Source organism: Fistularia commersonii, chromosome 1 (genome assembly GCF_037954325.1).
Source record: "Fistularia commersonii isolate RoL2024-O1a breed Wild chromosome 1, RoL_Fcom_v1.0, whole genome shotgun sequence".
Lineage (NCBI taxonomy): Eukaryota > Metazoa > Chordata > Actinopteri > Syngnathiformes > Fistulariidae > Fistularia > Fistularia commersonii.
This window is the reverse complement of record NC_141284.1, coordinates 9,525,267-9,546,825: the sequence shown is the minus strand read 5'-3', so window position 1 is coordinate 9,546,825 and position 21,559 is coordinate 9,525,267. Positions and strand designations below refer to the sequence as shown.

General features: G+C 42.8%; 1 protein-coding gene across 1 annotated transcript in view; it reads right to left on the bottom strand.

The window, feature by feature from the left end:
- Positions 1-1,542: 1,542 nt before the first annotated feature.
- kif6 (kinesin family member 6) overlaps positions 1,543-21,559 on the bottom strand; it is a 77,874-nt gene continuing 57,857 nt past the window's right edge. The window contains exons 16-23 of the mRNA XM_086146843.1: positions 18,044-18,094; positions 17,398-17,485; positions 17,146-17,281; positions 14,078-14,151; positions 8,254-8,369; positions 8,003-8,057; positions 3,293-4,041; positions 1,543-3,057 (exon numbers count right to left, since the gene is read on the bottom strand). Coding sequence (XP_086002969.1) covers positions 8,041-8,057; positions 8,254-8,369; positions 14,078-14,151; positions 17,146-17,281; positions 17,398-17,485; positions 18,044-18,094 — 482 coding nt within the window. The 3' untranslated portion in view covers positions 1,543-3,057; positions 3,293-4,041; positions 8,003-8,040. The remainder of the gene's footprint in view (positions 3,058-3,292; positions 4,042-8,002; positions 8,058-8,253; positions 8,370-14,077; positions 14,152-17,145; positions 17,282-17,397; positions 17,486-18,043; positions 18,095-21,559) is intronic.

Below are 21,559 nucleotides of genomic sequence, written 5' to 3'. Positions count from 1 at the left end.
TTTTTTGGCACATTTTTCACAATTAGAGAAATTATATACAAATACAAGTACCAAACTCACCTTGCGTTCCAAATTGCAAAATATTCTGTTAAATTAATTCCTCTATGGCAGATTAAGAAACAGGAACAGAGAAAACTGAACCTGAACAAACTTCTCCAAGGCTGGTCCATCCAGGCAGGTGTAATTTGCCAAGACACTCAACTTCTCAAGTTGGAACAGGCTCTGGTTGTTGATCTCAGCCTCCTGCTCCAGTATTTTGAAGATGCTGGGTCCAACCAGAAGGTATATAAAATGAGCCACAGACAAAAATATGGTCCATCTAACTTTCATTTGGACCAGCTGGAACCTTTCCATCAAAATTGCTCTTATGTGATGATCAAACTCACAGTTACACACTTAATTTAGAGGCGTGACATCCAGCTCTTGAAAATGAACACTTATCTTGTGTGCGGCTGACAAGACTCATAGTTGCAGATTGTAAGAAATAAATAGACGAGATATATTCAAGTCGTCACAGCAGCATAGCTGTAAGGACTCAACTAATGACAGCAGAGCAATTTTAAATAGGGTTGAAGATCACCACTCATTGCTCAAGTTCTGATTGGTAAGAGTACCCCCCAGGATGTAGGGTGTTTATTAGGAGTTGCTCAGGTAATAATCATACACCTGTTCTCCATTAGGGTGACATCTGAACACACAAATAGTTTTACTTGTTTCCACTACTAAGGAAGTGACGACAGAAGCATGCCCACAGAACAAAAGTCAATATTTTACCAGAGTAGCGTTGGTTCAGAGTCTATATCAAAGCATTTCACAAGATTGTCGTATTAAGGATAAACTGTTACATGTCAAGTAATTGCAATAGTTTTGTTTTTTTTGTATTGTATGGACAATTTCAAATCACAGTGTTATTCAACTTCAAATCACATTGTTAAGAGTGGACAGGCACAGTAATGAGAAACTTGAATAAGATGCAGGGCATGCTTATTGGTTGGATGAAGAAGAAGAAAATATTTTGAAAGGTCGTGCAGAAAACTACGGTTGTAGGGATTATAAAACATAAGAAAAGGAGAAAATGTCTTACAATCTCTGATTACATTCCTGAACAGAACTGTTTTAGGGAAGTGAAGCTGAGCGACATGGGGTTAACAGTATTACTTCCATTGAAAAAACTATAAGTTTGAGGATTCTGAGTCAGTATCAAAAGCACTTAACCTGATATAAAACTTTGAGTGTCTAGGATTTTAAAAATTATCTCTATAGGCATACCTGATGACCAAAATGACAGGTGATGACAAGATGGGTATCAGGACTGGGTTTAAGAATTCTTTCTTGAAGGCAAGCTCTGCCTGGATGCAAATTGTTGTATGTCATCTGTCAAACAAATGAATGTAAAACCCATGCAAACATTTCATGCATAACAATGATTCTGACAGCAGACTGAATATATTTGTATTGTTTTATTTGGTCAAGTGGTAAAAGTACAACTTTGCTTGCTGGTACAATCAGCAAATGTATCTCTCAGAGATATACATAGATAAATAATATTGACAAATGTTTGAAAATTGAGGGAGGCTTGACTCCTCATTTTCAGTTACAGCAGATGACAATAACTAAATGTTATCTTGTCTCAATTATCAATTAAAATGTTGGAATTCATTAATTTTCTATCACGCTTGCATACGCTCAGGGTCACGGGGAGGTTGGAGCCTATCAAAAGTGTCATTAGGCAGGTGGTGGAGTGCACCCTCGACCAGTTGCCAGTTGGCCACATGGCAACACATTGAGACATACCACCAATCACTCCCTTATTCATACAATTAAGTTAATATGTGATAACAAGCTGTACAAATCTTTTGAAATAATATTTCATTTAATTAAAGTTTGGTCAAATACTCTAATACAGTATACTTTGAAATTCATATTTAGCTATAGACATGAGGACAGTCAGTGTATTACCTATTGCTTAGTGCATTTTGCAACAAATTCCTCCCTGTGTTGATGAAGTATTAGGAACAATTGACAAAGAATACATCATACAAAGAAATTAATAGGCAGTGGTTCTGTTAAAAAACAAAACAACTTGTGACTGTTTTCCTGTTTATTTTTTATATATATGTGTATGATCTTTCTGTGTGGAGTTTGCATGTTCTCCCTCCTGTCAATGTGGTTTTCCTCTGGGTTTTCTGGTTTCTCCCACAATCCAAAGGCTGATTGGAAAAAAAATGGGAAAATTGCCAGTTATGTGAATGACAGCATGAATGGTTGTCTGTCTCTATATGTGGCCCTGCGATTGACTGGTGACCAGTCCATGGCAGCTGGGATAGGCTCCTACCGCCCTAAGTACTATAAGCAGTCAATAATGGATGGATCGTGTTACCGACAACTAAGTGTGCCATTAAGAAGGGTTTAACTCATTTTCACAGCAGACAGTTGTCATAGACAACCAGAAAAATCTGTGAATATAAATGTATCTGTATAAAAACAAAAATGTAAAACTTAATTAATCTTGCAGAAAATTGTACTCTGCATTCATCCCATCATGGATGAAACACGACCAGTAACCATCCACTTCAGCAGCCCATGGACTGCACTTAGGGGATCAGTGTCTTGCTCAGCAGCAATTCAACAGGCTAGAAGGAGCTAAGGAATCAAACCAGGATTTCAGCCAACTGAGCATAACCACGTTTTAAAGTTACTCACAGTACCAGGCCAGTATACACTGATGTTACTATTTACACCTGTATCATTTTTCAGAGTAGTATACCGATGTAAGTTCAGGTCTCAAAGAGAGCCATGTACAACTCTGAATTTAGAGCTTTTTTTGTTTTTTCATGTCATCCTCGGGTCGCAAAGCAACCCTACTTCGAGTCCAACAGGGGACCTTTCAATGTGGAACTTTTATGATCTCGTCGCGTCTATGTGGGTTTTCTTCCTTCCTGCAGCAGTTGGGATGTGCGCATGACAGGGTGAATGGGTCTCTGTCTATGATGTGGTCCTGTGATTGACTGGTAACAAATGTTCCCCCTAATTTTTCATGTCAGGGCGTTTACACAACTGTGAGCAACAGAAGATGCACGTTGAGGCCACACACCAGTACCACACTTGGGGATCACAGCAAGTTTCACGGCTTATTAACAGAATCAAATTACAATAGCAATTTCCATTAGTTTACTTTTAATATAACTCATTTGCCCAACAGAAAACATCGATGCATTCATTTTGATGGCAAGTAAAATGTTGTCAAAGAGAAATTTTACTTTCGCAGGGTGATTATTTTTGTGTGAGATACCTCGTTCTTTTTCTCCCGGTCGTTTGCGCTCCCCCGCAATAATGTATCCATCCCTTTTCCCATCTTGAGTCTTCGTATAATTCAAACAGTATTCATGACTTTTCTGCTGAATGTATCGCTTGAGGTGGTCCAGCTTCCACTTCGTCAAATTTCCCATCATAAAACTCGCTTACTACTTGAGCTTCGCTGCATGTTTTGCAGAGCATCTTTCTCACTCGAAAAAGAAAAAGTCTCACCCAGTTTCACCGCTTGTTCTTCTATTTGCACATACTACGACAGCCATTCCAACTTAAAAGAGACGCTTTTCTTTTTTTACTTTGGTCTTAAGAGTGGACGCATCACATTCACTGCCCACTCGTTTCGTTACGATGAGGGGTTAGCATATTACATTTGCGTCACGTAACTCAGCCAGTTATTATTGTGATATAGCGTGTATGGACAGGGCACGTACGCCAAGTACTGTCAACGCCGTGATTGGTTGCGTAGCGTAATTGCATCATATCATATGATTGGCTGGACACCTGTCACTAACTGAGTTATACAGCAAAATTTTACATTAAAAAATATATATATAACTAATTCATTTGCAGTGCGCTCACTGAGCTGGATAGGTTTTCTTGTGCGCTGATGGGTGTGTGAGCAGTGCGCAATTGCGCAGTTGCGCAGCTTAGAGGGAACATTGCTGGTGACCAGTCCAGGGTACACCCCGCTTCCCGCCCGATGGCAGCCGGAATAGACTCCAGAATCCCCTGCAACGTTGAGAAGGATAAGCGGTAGACAATGGATGGATAGCATGTTATCCTCATGAAGTGACATGAACATACAAATGTAATGCTTTTATCTGAAGATATAATCTGAAGAAACAGAAAAAACAGCACCCCCACACATCTTACTGCTTAACAACTGACTTATATGAAATTTCAGAAATCATGGATGTTCATCTGTGTACACACTCCGTATTACAAAATATTGTTACGAAACCCTCAGGCAAATCCTTTTTAATGAAAAATTTGCTTATTATAAACTTATTTTACAAAAGATATCACTCTTAGCTTTCAAAGTACTTCTACAGTTTATTTTGCATTGTTTACAGATTCGAGTGATTGTTCTTATTTTTACATATTTTAAAAGGAAGATGTCAATAAATCACCAACAGTATCTGCATTATCTTCCTGCAACAAGGATTATTTTTTGTTGCTTTGAACAAGCAAAATAAGAATATATTTAAAAATATACTGATTCTTCAAAAATATTGCCGCAAATTTGTTATTTTTCAATCAAAAGCACTCAGACAGAAAAATGAAATGCAGTCGACATAAAGGCTGTCATTTCCTGTAACATTTCACGAGTCATGATTTATGATATCTTCAAACACACAACAGAGCCAGGCGGTTCCTTATTGGTTCCAGATATCTTGAGACAACAATGTTCAGATCAGATGATGGAGCAAGCTAATGCAGCCTCAGGGTGGCACTGGCCCGTGTCTCTCAAAGCCTGCCTTGGGGGGGGGGCACGGAGCAGTGTCTCCCTGAGCCAGTCCCAAGCCCGGATAAATGCAGAGGGTTGCGTCAGGAGGGGCATCTGGCGTAAAACTTTTGCCAAAACCAAAAATGCGAGTCAACCAAAACTATACCATACCGGATCGGTCGCGGACCGGGTTAACAACGACCGCCATTGGTGCTGATGACCTACAGGGTACTAATGGAAATTGGGCTACTGTGGGTCGAAGAACAAGAACAAGAAGAAGAGGAGGAGTGCGTGTTCGGAAGCAGAGAGAGAGGAGGAAAGGAACGAGCCTGGGACTGAGAGTAGGGACTTTGAATGTTGGGACTATGACAGGAAAAGGTAGAGAGTTGGTCGACATGATGCAGAGAAGGAAGGTGGATGTACTGTGTGTCCAGGAGACCAGGTGGAAAGGTAGTAAGGCTAGAAACTTAGAAGCAGGCTTTAAGTTTAAGTTTACTATTTAAGTTTACTATTATGGTACTGACAAGAAGAGGAATGGAGTAGGAGTTATCTTGAAGGAGGAGTTTGTTAGGAACGTCCTAGAGGTGAAAAGAATGTCAGATAGACTTATGAGTCTGACATTGAAAATTGATGGTGTGATGCTCAATGTTGTTAGTGGCTATGCCCCGCAGGTGGGATGTGAATCTGAAGAGAAGGAGAAGTTCTGGAATGAGTTAGATGAAGTGATGCAGAATATTCCCAGAAATGAGACAGTGGTAATTGGTGCAGACTTCAGTGGACATGTTGGTGAAGGCAATAGAGGGGATGAAGAAGTGATGGGCAGATTTGGTATCCAGGATAGGAATGCAGAGGGACAGGTAGTGGTAGATTTTGCAAAAAGGATGGAAATGGCTGTAGTGAACACCTTTTTCCAGAAAAGAAAGCAACATAGGGCATCTTATAAGAGCGGAGGTAGGAGCACGCAGGTAGACTGCATCTTGTATAGACGAGGTAACCTGAAAGAGGTCAGTGACTGCAAAGTAGTTGTAGGTGAGAGTGCAGCCAGACAGCATAGGATGGTGGTGTGTAGGATGACTCTGGTGGAAGCTGAAAAGGGAGGGGTGTTGCATGGTCTTCAGGGAGGAGTTGAGAAAGGGTCTGGGTGGTCAGGGTGAGCTTCCAGATGATTGGACAACAACTGCTAGTGTTACCAGGGAGACAGGTAGAAGAGTACTTGGTGTGTCATTTGGAAGGAAAGTAGACAAGGAGACTTGGTGGTGGAATGAGGAAGTGCAGGAGTATATACAGAGAAAGCAGTTAGCAAAGAAGAAGTGGGATACTGAGAGGACTGATGAGAACAGACAGGAGTTCAGGGAGATGCGGCGAAAGGTAAAGATAGAGGTAGCAAAGGCAAAAGAAAGGGTGTACGATGACTTGTATGCTTGGTTGGATAGTAAGGAGGGTGAGAATGATCTATACAGGTTGGCGAAACAGAGAGATAACGATGGAAAGGATGTACAACAGGTCTGGGTGATTAAGGACAGAGAGGGAAATGTATTGACTGATGCTAGAAGAGTGATGGGAAGATGGAAAGAGTACTTTGAAGAGCTGATGAATGTGGAACATGAAAGAGAGGCAAGGGTAGAAGAAGGGAGTATTGCAGACCACAAAGTAGCACAAATTAGTAAAAGTGAAGTGAGGAAGGCATTGAAGAGGATGAAGAGTGGAAAAGCAGTTGGTCCTGATGATATACCTGTGGAGGTGTGTAAGTTTCTAGGAGAGGCAGCGGTAGATTTTCTGATTAGATTATTCAACAGGATCTTAGAGAGTGAGAAGATGCCTGAAGAATGGAGACAAAGTGTGATGGTGCCTATTTTTAAGAATAAAGGGGATGTGCAAAATTGTGGCAACTATAGAGGGATAAAGTTGATGAGCCATACAATGAAGTTATTGGAAAGAGTAGTGGAAACTAGACTGAGAGCAGAAGTCAGCATTTGTGAACAGCAGTATGGCTTCATGCCTAGGAAGAGTACTACAGATGCGGTATTTGCGTTGAGAATGCTAATAGAAAAGTACAGAGAGGTCAGAGGGAGTTGCATTGCGTTTTTGTAGACCTAGAAAAAGCATATGACAGGGTGCCAAGAGAGGAGCTCTGGTATTGTATGAGGAAGTCTGGAGTGGCAGAGAAGTATGTTAGACTGGTGCAGGACATGTACGCTAGCTGTGAGACACTGGTACGGTGTGCTGTAGGGGTAACAGAGAAGTTCAAGGTGGAGGTAGGACTCCATCAGGGATCAGCTCTGAGCACCTTCTTGTTCGCAATGGTGATGGATAGGCTGACAGATGAGGTTAGACAGGAATCTCCAAGGACCATGATGTTTGCGGATGACATTGTGATCTTTAGTGAGAGCAGACAACGGGTAGAGGAAAATCTAGAGGTGGAGGTATGCTCTGGAAAGGAGAGGAGTGAAAGTTAGTCGCAGCAAGACAGAATATATGTGTGTGAATGAGAGGAACTCGGGTAGAACGGTGAGGCTACAGGGAGAGGAGATCAAGAAGCTGGAGGATTTCAGGTACTTAGGGTCAACAGTCCAGAGCAACGGAGAGTGTGGAAAAGAGGTGAAGAGACGGGTTCATGCAGGTTGGAATGGTTGGAGAAAAGTGTCAGGGGTACTATGTGATAGAAGACTTTCAGCCAGAATAAAAGGAAAGGTGTACAAGACAGTGGTGAGACCAGCGATGCTAGAAACTGTTACAATGACCAAAAGACATGAGGCAGAACTAGAGGTTGCAGAGATGAAGATGTTGAGGTTCTCTTTGGGAGTCACCAGGATGGATAGGATCAGGAATGAGGTTATCAGAGGAACAGCACATGTTAGATGTTTTGGAGAGAAGGTCAGAGAAGCCAGACTGAGATGGTTCGGTCATGTACAGAGGAGGGATAGAGAATATATTGGTAGACGGATACTGGAATTGGAGCTTCCAGGCAAGAGTTCTCGAGGAAGACCAAAGACAAGATTTATGGACGTAGTGAGAGAGGATATGAAGGTAGTTGGCGTGAGAGAGGAGGATACAGAGAATAGGGTTAGATGGAGAAAGTCGACTCGCTGTGGCGACCCCTGACGGGAAAAGCCGAAAGGAGAAGAAGAAATGGTGGAGCAAGCCATTTATCACTGGCAGTAATATCCAGGAGGATATATGGCATCTGCTGTCACAGAAATTCCTTTAAAAACTCAAGAATGTTTGTTATCAAAGCCCTTTTACCTTTTATCATAGGGAGGTAATTTCCTTAAGGCATTGCGTCAGTACTGAGCTGTACCTGAAATTCAAAGACACAGACAATACAATCGGATTTTGGTGTGACTTGATTACAAGTTGAGATAGAAGTGCATGGATGTAGCCTGTTTAGTTATTGATATGGGGAGACTTTATGTGAGTTTATGTCAAGCCCTGATAGGGATAAATATACAAACTGCGTATAAATGTGTAAGTGTGAGTGTGTGTGTGTGTGTCACCTGCCCTCTTGAGGAGGTTTTGCCTAGCCCTTATGAAAACCTGGATGTCTGCGTCAGCCTGAAGGTCCCCAGTCAATGGTATTGAGGAAGATGAGAGTGTCGGGGTGGGAAGGGCTCTGTAACATTAATATACTTGGTAATGACTCAGACTGTTTGGAGGGCAGCTTATATCCAGATTAGAGTACACATTCGTGTAAATATAATGATGAAAATTTTTGAGAATCTTAGTGCAAAAACTTAAAAATTAATTTAACCGAAATGTATGAATGTTGCTGAATAAAAAATTAGCAATGTTGTTGCTCCAGGTAGATGTTAGAGATCAACAAAAGCAAATATGTATTTGAACATTTTAGAGTGGTTGTGTTTTTTTTCTGGAGCACCATTTATCATTTAAGACAGCTTGAATACATTAATTCATAATGCAATAATTCACTATCAAGTTAAAGTGGGGAGATAACACCTTGCAGATCTAAAAAGCCAGGGCATGCTGTCTACAGTTAGGCCCAGAAATATTTGGACAGTGAAACAGTCTTCATGATTTGGGCTCTGCATTCCACTACATTGGATTTGAAATGAAATAACGACAAGACAACAGAATTGGAGTGCAGACTTTAAGGTTTAATTAAAGGGCTTGAACAAAAATATATGAAAAAACATGTAGGAATTGTAGCTATTTTTAAACAAACGCTCCTCGTTCAAGGGGCTCAAAAGTAATTGGACAAATAAAAATAACTTTAAGTAAAATGTTTAGAATCCTTTGCAGGCAATAACTGTCTGAAGTCTGCAAACCCATGGACATCACCAAACTCTGGGTTTCCTCCTTTGGGATTCTTTGCCCAGCCTTTGCTAGAGCTGTCTACAGTTGTTGCTTGTTTGTGGCTCTTTCTGCCATAAGTTTTGTATTGAGCAAGTGAAATGCATGCTCGATTTGGTTGAGGTCTGGTGACTGACTTGCAGCATATTCCACTTCTTTCCTTTAAAAAACTCCTGGGTTGCTTTTGCAGTATGTTTTGGATGAATGTTCCTCTGTACTGTGAAGCGCCGTCCAATAAACTTTGCTGCATATACACTTCAGGATTCATCCTGCGGCTTGTCTTTTGTCACATCATCAGTAAACGCAAGAGACCCAGTGCACTTGGAAGCCATGCATGCCCATGCCATCATACCATGCATGCACCATGTTTTACAGAAGATGTGGTGTGTTTTGGATCATGAGTTGTTCCAATTCTTCTTCCAAACATTCTGGTACAGGTTGATCTTAGTCTCATCTGTCCAAAGAATGCTATTCCAGAACTGGGCTGGCTTCTTTGGGTGTTTCAATTCTGGCCTTTCTATTTTTCAGACTGATTAATGGTTTGCACGTTGTGGTGAAACCTTTGTATTTACTTTCATGGAGTCTGATCTTTATGGTATCTTAGATACTGATACATCTATTTCCTGGGCACTGTTTTTCACTTGAGTTGATGTTGTGAAGGGATTTTCCTTAACCATGGAAAGGATCTGCGATCATCAGCCACTGTTGTCTTCCATGGACGTCCAGGCCTTTTTAAGTTCACAAGCTCACTGGTGCACTCTTTTTTTCTCAGAATGTACCAAACTGTTGATTTGGCCAGTCCTAACATTTCTGCTATCTCTCTGATGGATTTCTTCTTTTTTTCAGCCTCAGGATGGTCTGTTTCACCTTCATTGAGAGCTCCTTGGACCGCAACAGCTTCCGACTGCAAATGCTACACCTGGAATCTACTTCAGACTTTTTAACTGCTTAATTGATGACAGGTTACTGAGGGAAGAGACTGTGGAGCCTTGTTATGTTTTTTGCAGCCATCTGAGTCAATTGTCCAATTACTTTTGGTCCCTTGAAAAAGAGGTGGCTATGTATTAAAGAACTGTCAAACCCTTGCTCAAATTTGGATGTGAATACTCTCAAATTACAACTGAGAGTCTGCACTTTAAGCTTATATTGATTATCCCGTACCCTGAATATGCTTTTGTAGACAGCTAAAATAACAAAATCACTGTCCAAATATTTCTGGGCCTAACTGTATATAAGCAATACATAAGAACTACAGCAAAAATATGTCATGGCACATATTCTTTTCATTTAGACATATGCTTGAAGGTCTTCATACTTGATACCAGAATTACAAATAGTATTTCATCCAGAGTTCAATGTATTTTCCTTGACCCACTAGAGCAGTCCTGGCCAACCTGTGGCTCCCGAGCTGCGGCTCTGAAGTTCATGATGAATTTTGTGTTTGTGTGTTTTTTAACTTGTGATATCAAGTGCCGCTCCAGCGTTCTCCACGCACAGCAAAAAAAAAAAAACACAAACACAAAAATCAACATGAACTTAACAGCCGCATTTGTCTCATGAGCCATAGGTTGGCCAGGCCTGCACTCAGTCAGTCAAAAGTTTCATGTTCAGTTAAAAAAGAATTGGACATTTTATTTGGATAAGTGTTTGTTTTGTGGTGACTTTTGAAGGCTTTTCGTCTTCATATTAACAGTCATAAAGGCGTGTTAATGTAATCTGGACAGTATTGCGAGGATTCAATCAGTGTGGAGTTTCAGTATCGTCATTCATTTTCAAAGAGAACATTGTAATTTGAAGATACCAGACTCAGACTCCAGACTGTGAAGATTCTTCTTCTTCTTTCGGCTTTTCCTGTCCGCCACAGCAAATCACCCTTCTCCATTTAACCCTATTTTCTGCATCCTCCTCTCTCACACCAACTACCTTCATATCCTCTCTCACTACGTCCATAAATCTTGTCTTTGGTCTTCCTCGAGAACTCTTGCCTGGAAGCTCCAATTCCAGCATCCGTCTACCAATATATTCTCTATCCCTCCTCTGTACATGACCGAACCATCTCAGTCTGGCTTCTCTGACCTTCTCTCCAAAACATCTAACATGTGCTGTTCCTCTGATAACCTCATTCCTGATCCTATTCATCCTGATGACTCCCAAAGAGAACCTCAACATCTTCATCTCTGCAACCTCTAGTTCTGCCTCATGTCTTTTTGTCATTGGAACTGTTTCTATGTCAAACAGCATCACTGGTCTCACCACTGTCTTGTACACATTTCCTTTCATTCTGGCTGATAGTCCTCTTTCACATCGTACCCCTGACACTTTTCTCCACCCATCCCAACCTGCTTGAACTCATCTCTTCACCACTTTTCCACACTCTCCGTTGCTCTGGACAGTTGACCTCGAGTACCTGAAATCCTCCAGCTTCTTGATCTCCACTACCTGTAGCCTCACCGTTCCACTCCAGTTCCCCTCATTCACACACATATACCCTGTCTTGCTGCGACTAACTTTCATTCCTCTCCTTTCCAGAGCATACCTCGACCTCTCTAGATTTTCCTCTACCCGTTGTCTGCTCTCACTAAAGATCACAATGTCATCCGCAAACATCATGGTCCTTGGAGATTCCTGTCTAACCTCATCTGTCAGCCTATCCATCACTACAGACTCAAACAAGAAGGGGCTCAGAGCTGATCCCTGATGGAGTCCCACCTCCACCTTGAACTTCTTTGTTACACCTACAGCACACTGCACCACTGTCTTACAGCTAACGTACATGTCCATTCCAGATTTCCTCATACAATACCAGACCTCTTCTCTTGACAGCCTGTCATATGCTTTTTCTAGGTCAACAAAAACACAAAGCAGCTCCCTCTGGCCTTCTTTGTACTTCTCTGCTAGCATTGTCAAAGCAAATACTGCATCTGTAGCACTCTTTCTAGGCATGAGGCCATACTGCTGTTCACAAATGCTGACTTCTGCTCTCAGTCTAGTTTCCACTACTCTTTCCCAAAACTTCATTGTATGGCTCATCAACTTTATCCCTCTATAGTTGCCACAATTCTACACATCACCCTTACTCTTAAAAATGGGCACCATCACACTTTGTCCCCATTCTTCAGGCATCTTCTCACTCTCTAAGATCCTGCTGAATAATCTAGTCAGAAACTCTACCGCTGCCTCTCCAAGACACTTCCATACCTCCACAGGTATATCATCAGAACCATCTACCTTTCCACTCTTTATCCTCTTAATGCCTTCCTCAATTCACTTTTACTAATCTCTGCTACTTTACAGATCTTTAAAGTGCTATTTCCATCTTCCCATCACTCTTCTAGCATTTGTCAATACATTTCCCTCTCTATCCTTAATCACCTGGACCTGTTGTACATCCTTTCCATCTTTATCTCTGTTTTCCTGTCATAGTCCCAATGTTCAAAGTCCTCTTAGTTCCAGAATCTTGCCTTTCCTCTTCTCTCTCTGCTTCCGAACACGCCATCCTCCTCTCCTTCTTTGACCTACAGTAGCCCAGTTTCCATTGGTTCCCAGTAGGTCATCGGTATCAATGGCGATCGTTGTTAACCCGGGCCTCGACCGATCTGGTTTAATCTGATTATTATGATTGAATTGCATGTTTGGTTTTGGCAAAAGTATTACGCCGGATGCTCTTCCTGACACAACCCTCTGCATTTATCCGGGCTTGAGACTGGCTCAGGGAGACACTGGCCTGTGCCCCCCCCCCCCCCCCCCCCCCCCCCCCCCGAGGCTGGCACACCACTACTACTACTAATAATAATAATAATGATTATAATAATAATGATAATAATAATGATGATACAAGAGTCTAACCACTGTCAACAGGTCTGGTTCCAGAGCCCACGCCATGCGTAGAGGTGAGTCTGACAATATGTAGCCAGAAGCTTTCAGCCTCGCACACTAGATCAGGCTTCTCCCTAGATAAGGCTCCATGTTTCTAGAACCAGCTTCAGCAGACGCGGATCGCACCACCATGGTCCCCCATCCCAGCCATCACCCAGCTCACATTGCACCCGGCCCCTTGGCCCCCAGGGAGAGGCCCTGGTGACCTACGTCCTGGCAAGGAAACCAGATACATTTTTCCATGTCGTCATTGGGGTCTTCTGAGCCATGCTTTATCTGATCCTTACCTTGGACCTGATTGCCGCGGGTGACCCTACCAGGGGCATAAAGCCCATGACAACTTAGTTACTAGGATCACTGGGATGTGCAACCCCTCCACCACGATAAGGTAGCAGCTCCTCAGCCTCCTTGGAAAAGTTTACTCAGGGTTGCTGGATGGTCTGATGGGTTGTTGAGCCTTGGATCCAGGAGGAGCAGTGTGGTTTTAATCCTGGCCATGGAACGGTTGACCAGCTCTGTAGCTCTGTACTAACCAGTCTACATAAGCAGCATTACTTTTCACCCGCCACTACCTATCAGCTGCCTCCACAGACCCAGATGCCAAAAAGGCTCGAATGTATGAAATTACATTCTTTTAATTGACCAAGAGGAAGTGAACATTCAGTTTTCTGTAATTGTTGCAATATAGATTGCCTGCAGATATTTTATTAAACCACAAGATGGTGTGATAATGCAGATGGTTGGATCTCAAGCATGTACTGCATTTTGCTTCACTTGACTGTGAGCTATGTCTAACATCCATAAGAGGCTAAATCGAAACAGATCTGACAACAATTATTTACTATAAAATTAGTTAGTCACTATAAAAGACTTGCAATTTATTGGTGCAAAAGCATTAAAAACTGTTATCTTTTTAACAATCCAAATGAAAACATATGTTCCAATTTTCGAGCAATAGAAGAGACAGCAAATTTGGCTTATATTCATCTGGATTCTCCTTTCTGTTGTTTTTGGCTTTTGACTGTCTGTTGTTTAGAAATCAAATTGACTGCTATGATGACGAGATGGCAAATGTTCACATAATCTACATCTCTCTGGATAATAATATCAAACTTCTAATGGTTGATCACTCACTTGAAGAGAGAATTTTCAGATGATGATGGCTGGATTGATGTCGATGTTGATTGGATTCCATCTGACTCAAAGTCCTAGTCAGGGTCATAAAAAATTGACGTTATTAAAAAAAGCTTCCACAGATGTTGACACCAAAACACATCCCACTTACAGCTGGATTAATTAGAAAGTACGTTGCATCAATATATTACCTTATCTTATTTCTTTTTTCTCTTTGATGATCAGTAATAAATTCCAAAACCTTGACCCGATCGGAAATACTGATCATCATTCATCAGAACTTATGAACACATTGTTTTTGAAAAAACAATTAGCAGTGTTTTTTTTTTTTTTGTCAAAAATATTTTTTGGGCCCATGTTACGGTAACACCAACATTCAACAAATGATCTTTCATACACATTTGCCTCCATCTACAGAATCTCCCCCTCCATGAGCTTTCATCTAACCCCTCCGTGAGCTGCCACCTTACCGTGGTGGAGGGGTTTGTGCGTCCCGGTGATCATGGGAGCAATGTTGTCAGGGGACTTTATGCCCCTGGAAGAGTCCCCAAGGCAAAAAGATCCCGGGTGAGGGACCAGAAAAAGTGGGGCTCAGAAGACCCTGATGAAGAAGACAAACATTGGACCTAGTTTTCCCTTGCCTGGACGTGGGTCATTGGGGCTCCTCCCTAAAGGCAGGCCCGGGGTCGGGGTTCGATGGTGAGTGCCTGATGGCCGGGGCCTCCATGGGGCTTGGCCAGGCACAGCCCGAAGGAACAACATGGGTCCCTCTTCCCCTGGGCTCACCACCCACAGGAAGGGCCAAGGGGTCAGGTGTAGTGTGAGCCAGGTGGTGGCCAGAGCAGGGGACCTTGGTGGTCCGATCCTCGGCTAAAGAAGCTGGCTCTTGGAACATGGAATGTCACCTCTCTGGTGGGGAAGGCCCAGCTGGTGCTTGAGGCTGGCAGATTCCGATATAGTTGAACTCACCTCAGTTCACAGCGTGAGACCTGGAGATGCCCCGGTGAGAGGCGCCGGGCAGGTGCGGTCGGATTACTTGCCCACCTGTCTCGAACCCCTGCACATTGGGGTTCAACTTGGTGGTCGAGAAGGTAGCCTCCCTCCACCTCATGGTGGAGGGATGGGTCTGACTGTTGTTTGTGGCTATGCACCCAACAAAAGTTCAGTTCACACACCCTACTTGGGGTCCCTAGAGGGGCTGGTAGAGAGCACTCCTACCGGGGAGTCCCTCATTCTACTGGTAGACTTCAACGTTCACATATCAACGTCAGCGCAACTTGGAAGAGCGTGATTGGGAGGAATGGCTCCACGATCAGAACCCAAGCGATGTTTTGTTAATAGACTTCTGTGCTCATCATGGATTGTCCATAACAAACACCATGTTCAGACATAAGGGTGTCAATTTGTGCACTTAGCACCCACACACCTTAGGCCACAGGTCTTTGATTGACCTTGTGGTCGTATCATCAGACTTGCAGCCGCATGTCCAGGACACTTGAGTGAAGAGAGGGAAAGCGCTGTCAACTGATCACCGCCTGGTGGTGAGCTGGCTCCAATGGTGGGGGAGGATGCCAGTCAGATCTGGCAGGTAATGTGAGGGTCTGCTGGGAACGTCTGGCAAAGTCCCCCGTCAGAGGGAATTTCAACTTCCATCTACAGAACTCCAACCACGTCCCGAGGGAAGCGGGTGAGACTGAGTCCGAATGGGCCATGTTCCGTGCTTCCATTGCTGAGGCGGCAGACTGGAACTGCCGCTGTAAGGTGCTCAGCGTCTGTCTGGGCGGCAACTCTCGAACCTGCTGGTGGCCCCCCTGGTGAGGGATGCTGTCAAACTTAAGAAGGAGTCCTATTGGGCTATTCTGGCGTGTGGAGCCCCAGAGGCATTCTCCAGGAGTATGGGGTACCGAACCCGTTATACGGCTGTTCGGTCCCTGTATGATCAGTGTCGGAGCTTGGCTCTCATTTCCAGTTGTAAGCTGTAAGACCCGTTTCCAGTGACAGCCAGATTCCATGAGGGCTGCCGTTTGTCACCAGTTCTGTTCATAACTTTTATGGACAGAATTTCTAGGTGCAGCCAGGGTATTGAGGGGATCCGGTTTGGTGGCCACAGGATCGAGTCTCTGCTATTTGCAGACGTGGTTCTGTTGGCTTCTTCAAGCCATGATTGCTATCTCACTGGGGCACTTTGCAGCTGAGTGTGAAGAGGCTGGGATGAGGATCAGCACCTCCAAATCTGAGACCATGGTCCTTAACCAGAAACAGGCAGAATGCTCACTCCAGGTTGGAGAAGAGGTCCTGCCCCAAGTGGAGGAGTTCAAGGATCTTAGGGTCTTGTTCACGAGTGAGGGAAGAATGAAGCGGGAGATCGCAGGGTGGATTGGTGAGGCGTTTCCAGCGTTGCAGGCTCTGTATCGGTCTGTCATAGTGAAGAGGAAGCTGGTCACGAGGTGTGAGCAGTGACCGAAAGAACAAAATTGTGGATACAAGCAGCCAAAATGAGTTTCCTCCACAGGGTGGCTGGACTCTCCCTTGCAGATAGGGTGAGAAGTTTGGTCATCCAGGGGGGAGCTCGGAAAAGAGCCGCTGCTCCTCTGCATAGAGAGGAGTCAGATGAGGTGGCTTGGGCATCTGGTCAGTATGCCTCCCGGGGGAGTTATTCCGGGCATGTCCATCTGGGAGGAGACCACGGGGAAGACCCAGGACACACTGGAGAGACTGTGTCTCGAGGCGGGGTCCCCCCAGAGGAGCTGGACCATGTGGTGGGGGAGAGGGAGGTCTGAGCCTCACTGCTCCGGCTGCTGCTCCCGCGACCCGACTCCGGATAAGCGGGGGAAGATGGGTGGATTGATACAGAATCTCCTGTCTATGAAAAGAGGATGGGTCAAGGTCTGTTTCTACTTACATATTAACTATATTCTAAAAGTACACAAAATACTGAAAATGAAAAGTCTTTCTGACTAAGGTAAAAAAAAAAGAAAAAAAATTGGCCTGTTCATGATAGCCCAGTCAAATCACCAGAAAGGCTTAAAGTAATGTTACATAGATAAGAGTCATATCAGTTTAGCGACCTGTTTTTGGGAAGTTGATTGGTTCCAGTGCTTTAGGAAGTCCTTCTGGAGCTTGAACTTTGCCTTCTCCAATAACAGCTGCAGATGCTCAATCTCTGTCCTTAATGCTTTCAGATGGCTGACAGTGCTTTTATAACTGATGGGAGATATTTATAGCCTTAAATTAATCTATTATCTACACAGAAAAAACATTTGCCACCTCCAATCAAACTGAGAGGAACTGAAAGTGTTTTGGTGCAATTTTGTTCTCACATCTTCTTTTCTTGCTCAATGTTTTTGCGTAAGTTCTTTTCCACTGGGTCGAAGTCGCTCTCGCCCTCTGTGTGATCCAGCCTTCCACCTGAAATTAAAAGAGACAAGGCTTTTATTCGAATATTGACAAACTTTAGATGAAGTACATAAATACCTGTTATGTAACACATTATACATGAACTCTTGTTCCATCTTGCCAGGATATGGTTTTGTGGTCTTTTGAGACATTACCCTCACCCCCATTTTTCATTTCCTTTAGTGCTTTAGAGTGGGTAATTTTTTCTTCTTTGGGATTCAAATAAGACAAAAATAGCCTTTAGTTTATGGACTAGGTTTTCTGGGGTCCTATCAATTTCTTCATTTAAGTATATGGTACTGATCAAAATTGTGAGGAAGTATGAGTTTCCAATCGGCAGAATTTCAACCACTTAGAACTGGAAATATAGCTTGAATTGGGCACTGCTGCATTTACAGTTTAAAATGAAAATAACTTAATTTTGTATCGTTAAACATCAAATGATAACAAAAAATTCTATTTATCCACTTTTTATATCCCGGATCAATTTTTGATTGATTGAGTTCAAAGTATGTCTTAAGACTGCAAGGATTCAAAATTCTGTGGCGTGATTGGTATCTGTGATCTTACCATGAGATGCCCTCTGCCTCTGACACATTTCTAATTGCTCCTTCAAGTGATCTGACAGTGAAAGGAAGAAAAAAATAGATTCAAATCCTTTTTAAAGGAGCATTTAAAGTAGGTGCAATATATTTATAAACTATCTAAAAGGATGCTGTTTTTTGTGCGAACAATTACCGGATTGTGTATCATACAGTTCCATTTTTACAGGATTCATTCAAGCTCCGTCATGATACAATCCAAAAGAAAAGGATTACCTTCCTTACTCTACTATACGAGCTGTGGCCAATTCAATTTCAATAAGCAGTTTGGCCATTATCCTCGACATTATCAATGAAATTCTTATATTCTTCTGTTTCTGTAAGTATAAGGAATGTCTTAGGTGATCAACTCTTGGGGTAAAAGACAACAGAAAACAGAACTATTGCGGCAAAGTTTTGTTTGACAAATCAACTTTAGAATCTAACTATGAGAACAGCAACAGAGAAAACGAAGACTGATAGTGCAAAATACATGAGATGCCATGACCAGCAAGAGAAGGGAAGGAAAAATTATCTGACAGCAGAAAAAGATCTCTATGTCACTTAAAATGATGGTCTCAAAGCTCATTTACTTCTGCAAAAAAGGTGACCATGGTGATGTCAACTAAAATTGCCAGATAGCCCATAGCCAAAGGGTGAGCTCTGCAGCCTTGTCAGAGCCAACACAATGTGAATTTTGTAGACACTGCAAAATAAGGTAAGCCCAAAGTGATATTTGATGAAAAAAATTAATCTGTTTCTATTGTCAGACTTTGTACCATTCACAAGTAGTCTTCATAATTTCATGATGATTATAACCTATTCCATAAGAGGAATGGAAAAATCTCTTCATTCAGAATTAGTTAGGATCTCACTCATCCAATGGAGCCTCAGGGGGATGGCACATTCCATGTTCTCTCGAGTTGGTCCAAAGCCCAGATAAATGCAGAGGGTTGTGTCAGGAAGAACATCCGGGTGTAAAACTTGTGCAAAAGCGAAATATGTAAATCAAACAGAATACTTTCATACCAGACTGGTTGAGGCCTGGTTACCAGTGGCTGCCATTGGTGCCAATAACCTACAGGAAACCAGTGGAACTTGGGCTACTGAGAAAGGAGAAAAGGAAGGTGTGTCTGTAAAAGAGGGAGAAGAGGAGAGGAAAAGAGTCTGGGATGGAGTATAGGGACTTTGAATGTTGGAACAATGATCGGGAAAGCTGGAAAATTGATTGACGTGATGCAGAGAAGCAAAGTGGATATACTTTGTGTTGAGGAGACCAGGTGATCGTTCTATCGTGGCATTGAAGGGAAGAGAAATGGAGTTGGAGTTATCTTCAAGGAGGAGTTTGAAGGAGATGTTCTGGAGGTGAAAAGAGTGACAGATCGAGTGATGAGTGTGAAATTTAAGGTGAGATGCTCACATTTGTTGGTAATTTTGCCCCACAGGTAGGATGTGAGATAGAAGAGTAGGAAAAATTCTGGACTGAGTTTGATTAAATTATATTACATTACATTACAGTCATTTGGCAAACGCTTTTATCCAAAGCAACTTGTAATTCAGTCACCGACGATCCGAAGTACCAGTAGTCGGAAGTCAGAAGTGACCACTCTACCAAATAGCCATCTCAGAACTATATACATACTGTATGTTCATTCATTTCATGTTTTTTTTTTTTTTTTTTGAGGGGGGGGGGGTTGTGGGCTAAGTGCGATTAGTGGCGTAGTGCTTGGTGAAGAGGCATATTTTCAGCTCAAAAAGTGGGACACTGAGGGGACTGAAGAGAGCAGACAGGAACTACAAGGGAGATGCAGCACGAGTTGAAAATAGGAAGCAGTGGAGTTTCTGGCTAGATTATTCAGCAGGATCTGAAGAGTGGGATGATACTTGAGAAATAGAGGACAAGTGTGATGATGGCCATTTAAGAATAAGGTTTATGATCCAAGTAACTAGACGCTGTCGAGACCAGTGATGTTGGCTGGTTTAGAGACAATTACACTCAAGACAAGACAAGTGGCAGAGCTGGAGGGTACAAAGATCAAAATGCTGAGCTCTCTGTGGGAGTGACAGGGATAGCTAGTATCAGAAACACGCAAGACCAAAGAGGGGATTTATGGATGTAGTGAAAGAGGAAATGAAGTTACTTGGTGTGAGAGAAGAGGATACAGAGAATAGGTTTAGACCAGGCCTTTCCAACCCGCGTCTCCTGAGCCACAGGTGGCTCTTTGCGCGGTTTTGTGTGGCTCTTATGTTCATGTTGAATTTTGTGTTTGTGTGTTTTTTACAGTACATGCATTTCACGCGCATGCGCGTTGGAGGGAAACTTGTTGAGTAGTGTGTAGGCCCACTAAATTCACTGTCAAAATGGCAGGGAAAAAATGCACAGCAAAACGAAAATATGAAGATGAACAGGATGTTTTTAAAAGAAGGGGAGAGTTCAATTTTTTGTTTGAACGTAATGGCAAGCCATTCTGCCTTATATGTCAAGCATCATTGCCGCATTTCAAGCCTTCAAATCTTCAGCGGCACTTCAGTTCACTCCATGCTAACATCTACCAGGAATTTCCAAAGGGGACTGAACTTTGCAAGCACAAGTTGGTCACTTTGAAAGGTCAGGCAGAAAAGCAGACACAAGTGTTCCAAAAATGTATGAAGCAGTCAGAGAATGTAACGCTCGCATCATATAAACTTGCTTGGAATATCGCACGGGCTAAAAAGCCATACAATGAAGGGGAATTTGTCAAAACATGCCTCAGAGACATTGTTGAAATCTTGTCTCCTGAAAACGACAAACTAAAATGAACTGTATCAGACATTCGACTGTCCCGCCACATGGTTGAACACAGAATATCAGACATTAACATGGCTACTGAATCACAGTTGCACTTGACCTTCAAGCCTGTGAATATTTTTGCGTCACATTTGGATGAGTGTTGTGACATACAAGACAAGCCTCAGCTGGCAATATTTACACGCCCTCTGTCAAAAGATTGTGTGATTAAAGAAGAACTCCTTAATATTTTGCCATTAAAAGACAGAACCTGTGGCATAGATGTGAAAGAAACAATGGTGGCTGCATTTGTGAAAGCAAATCTGCCCATATTGAAACTAACTGCGATAGCCACGGAAGGAGAGCCAGCCATGATCGGATCTGTGAACGGGCTTGTGGGGCTTTGCGAAGCTGACCGATCTTTTCCAGAGTTTTGGAATTTCCACATGGAGCAACTCGTGTCTAAATCACCGAATTTAGATAATGTCATGGAGCTTGTAATGGAAATTGTCAACTTCATTCGCACACATGCGCTTAACCACAGACAATTCAAAAACCTCATCGCTGAGCTGGACCAATCCCTTCTGGGTGACTTGCTGCTGCACCACACTGTGAGGTGGCTGTCAAAAGGCAAGGTACTTCGTTGCTTCTTTGAGCGTTTGGATGCTGTGAAACTGTTCATGGAAGAGAAGGATAAGCACTCGAGCTCTCAGACCTAAAGTGGACTATGGATCTGGC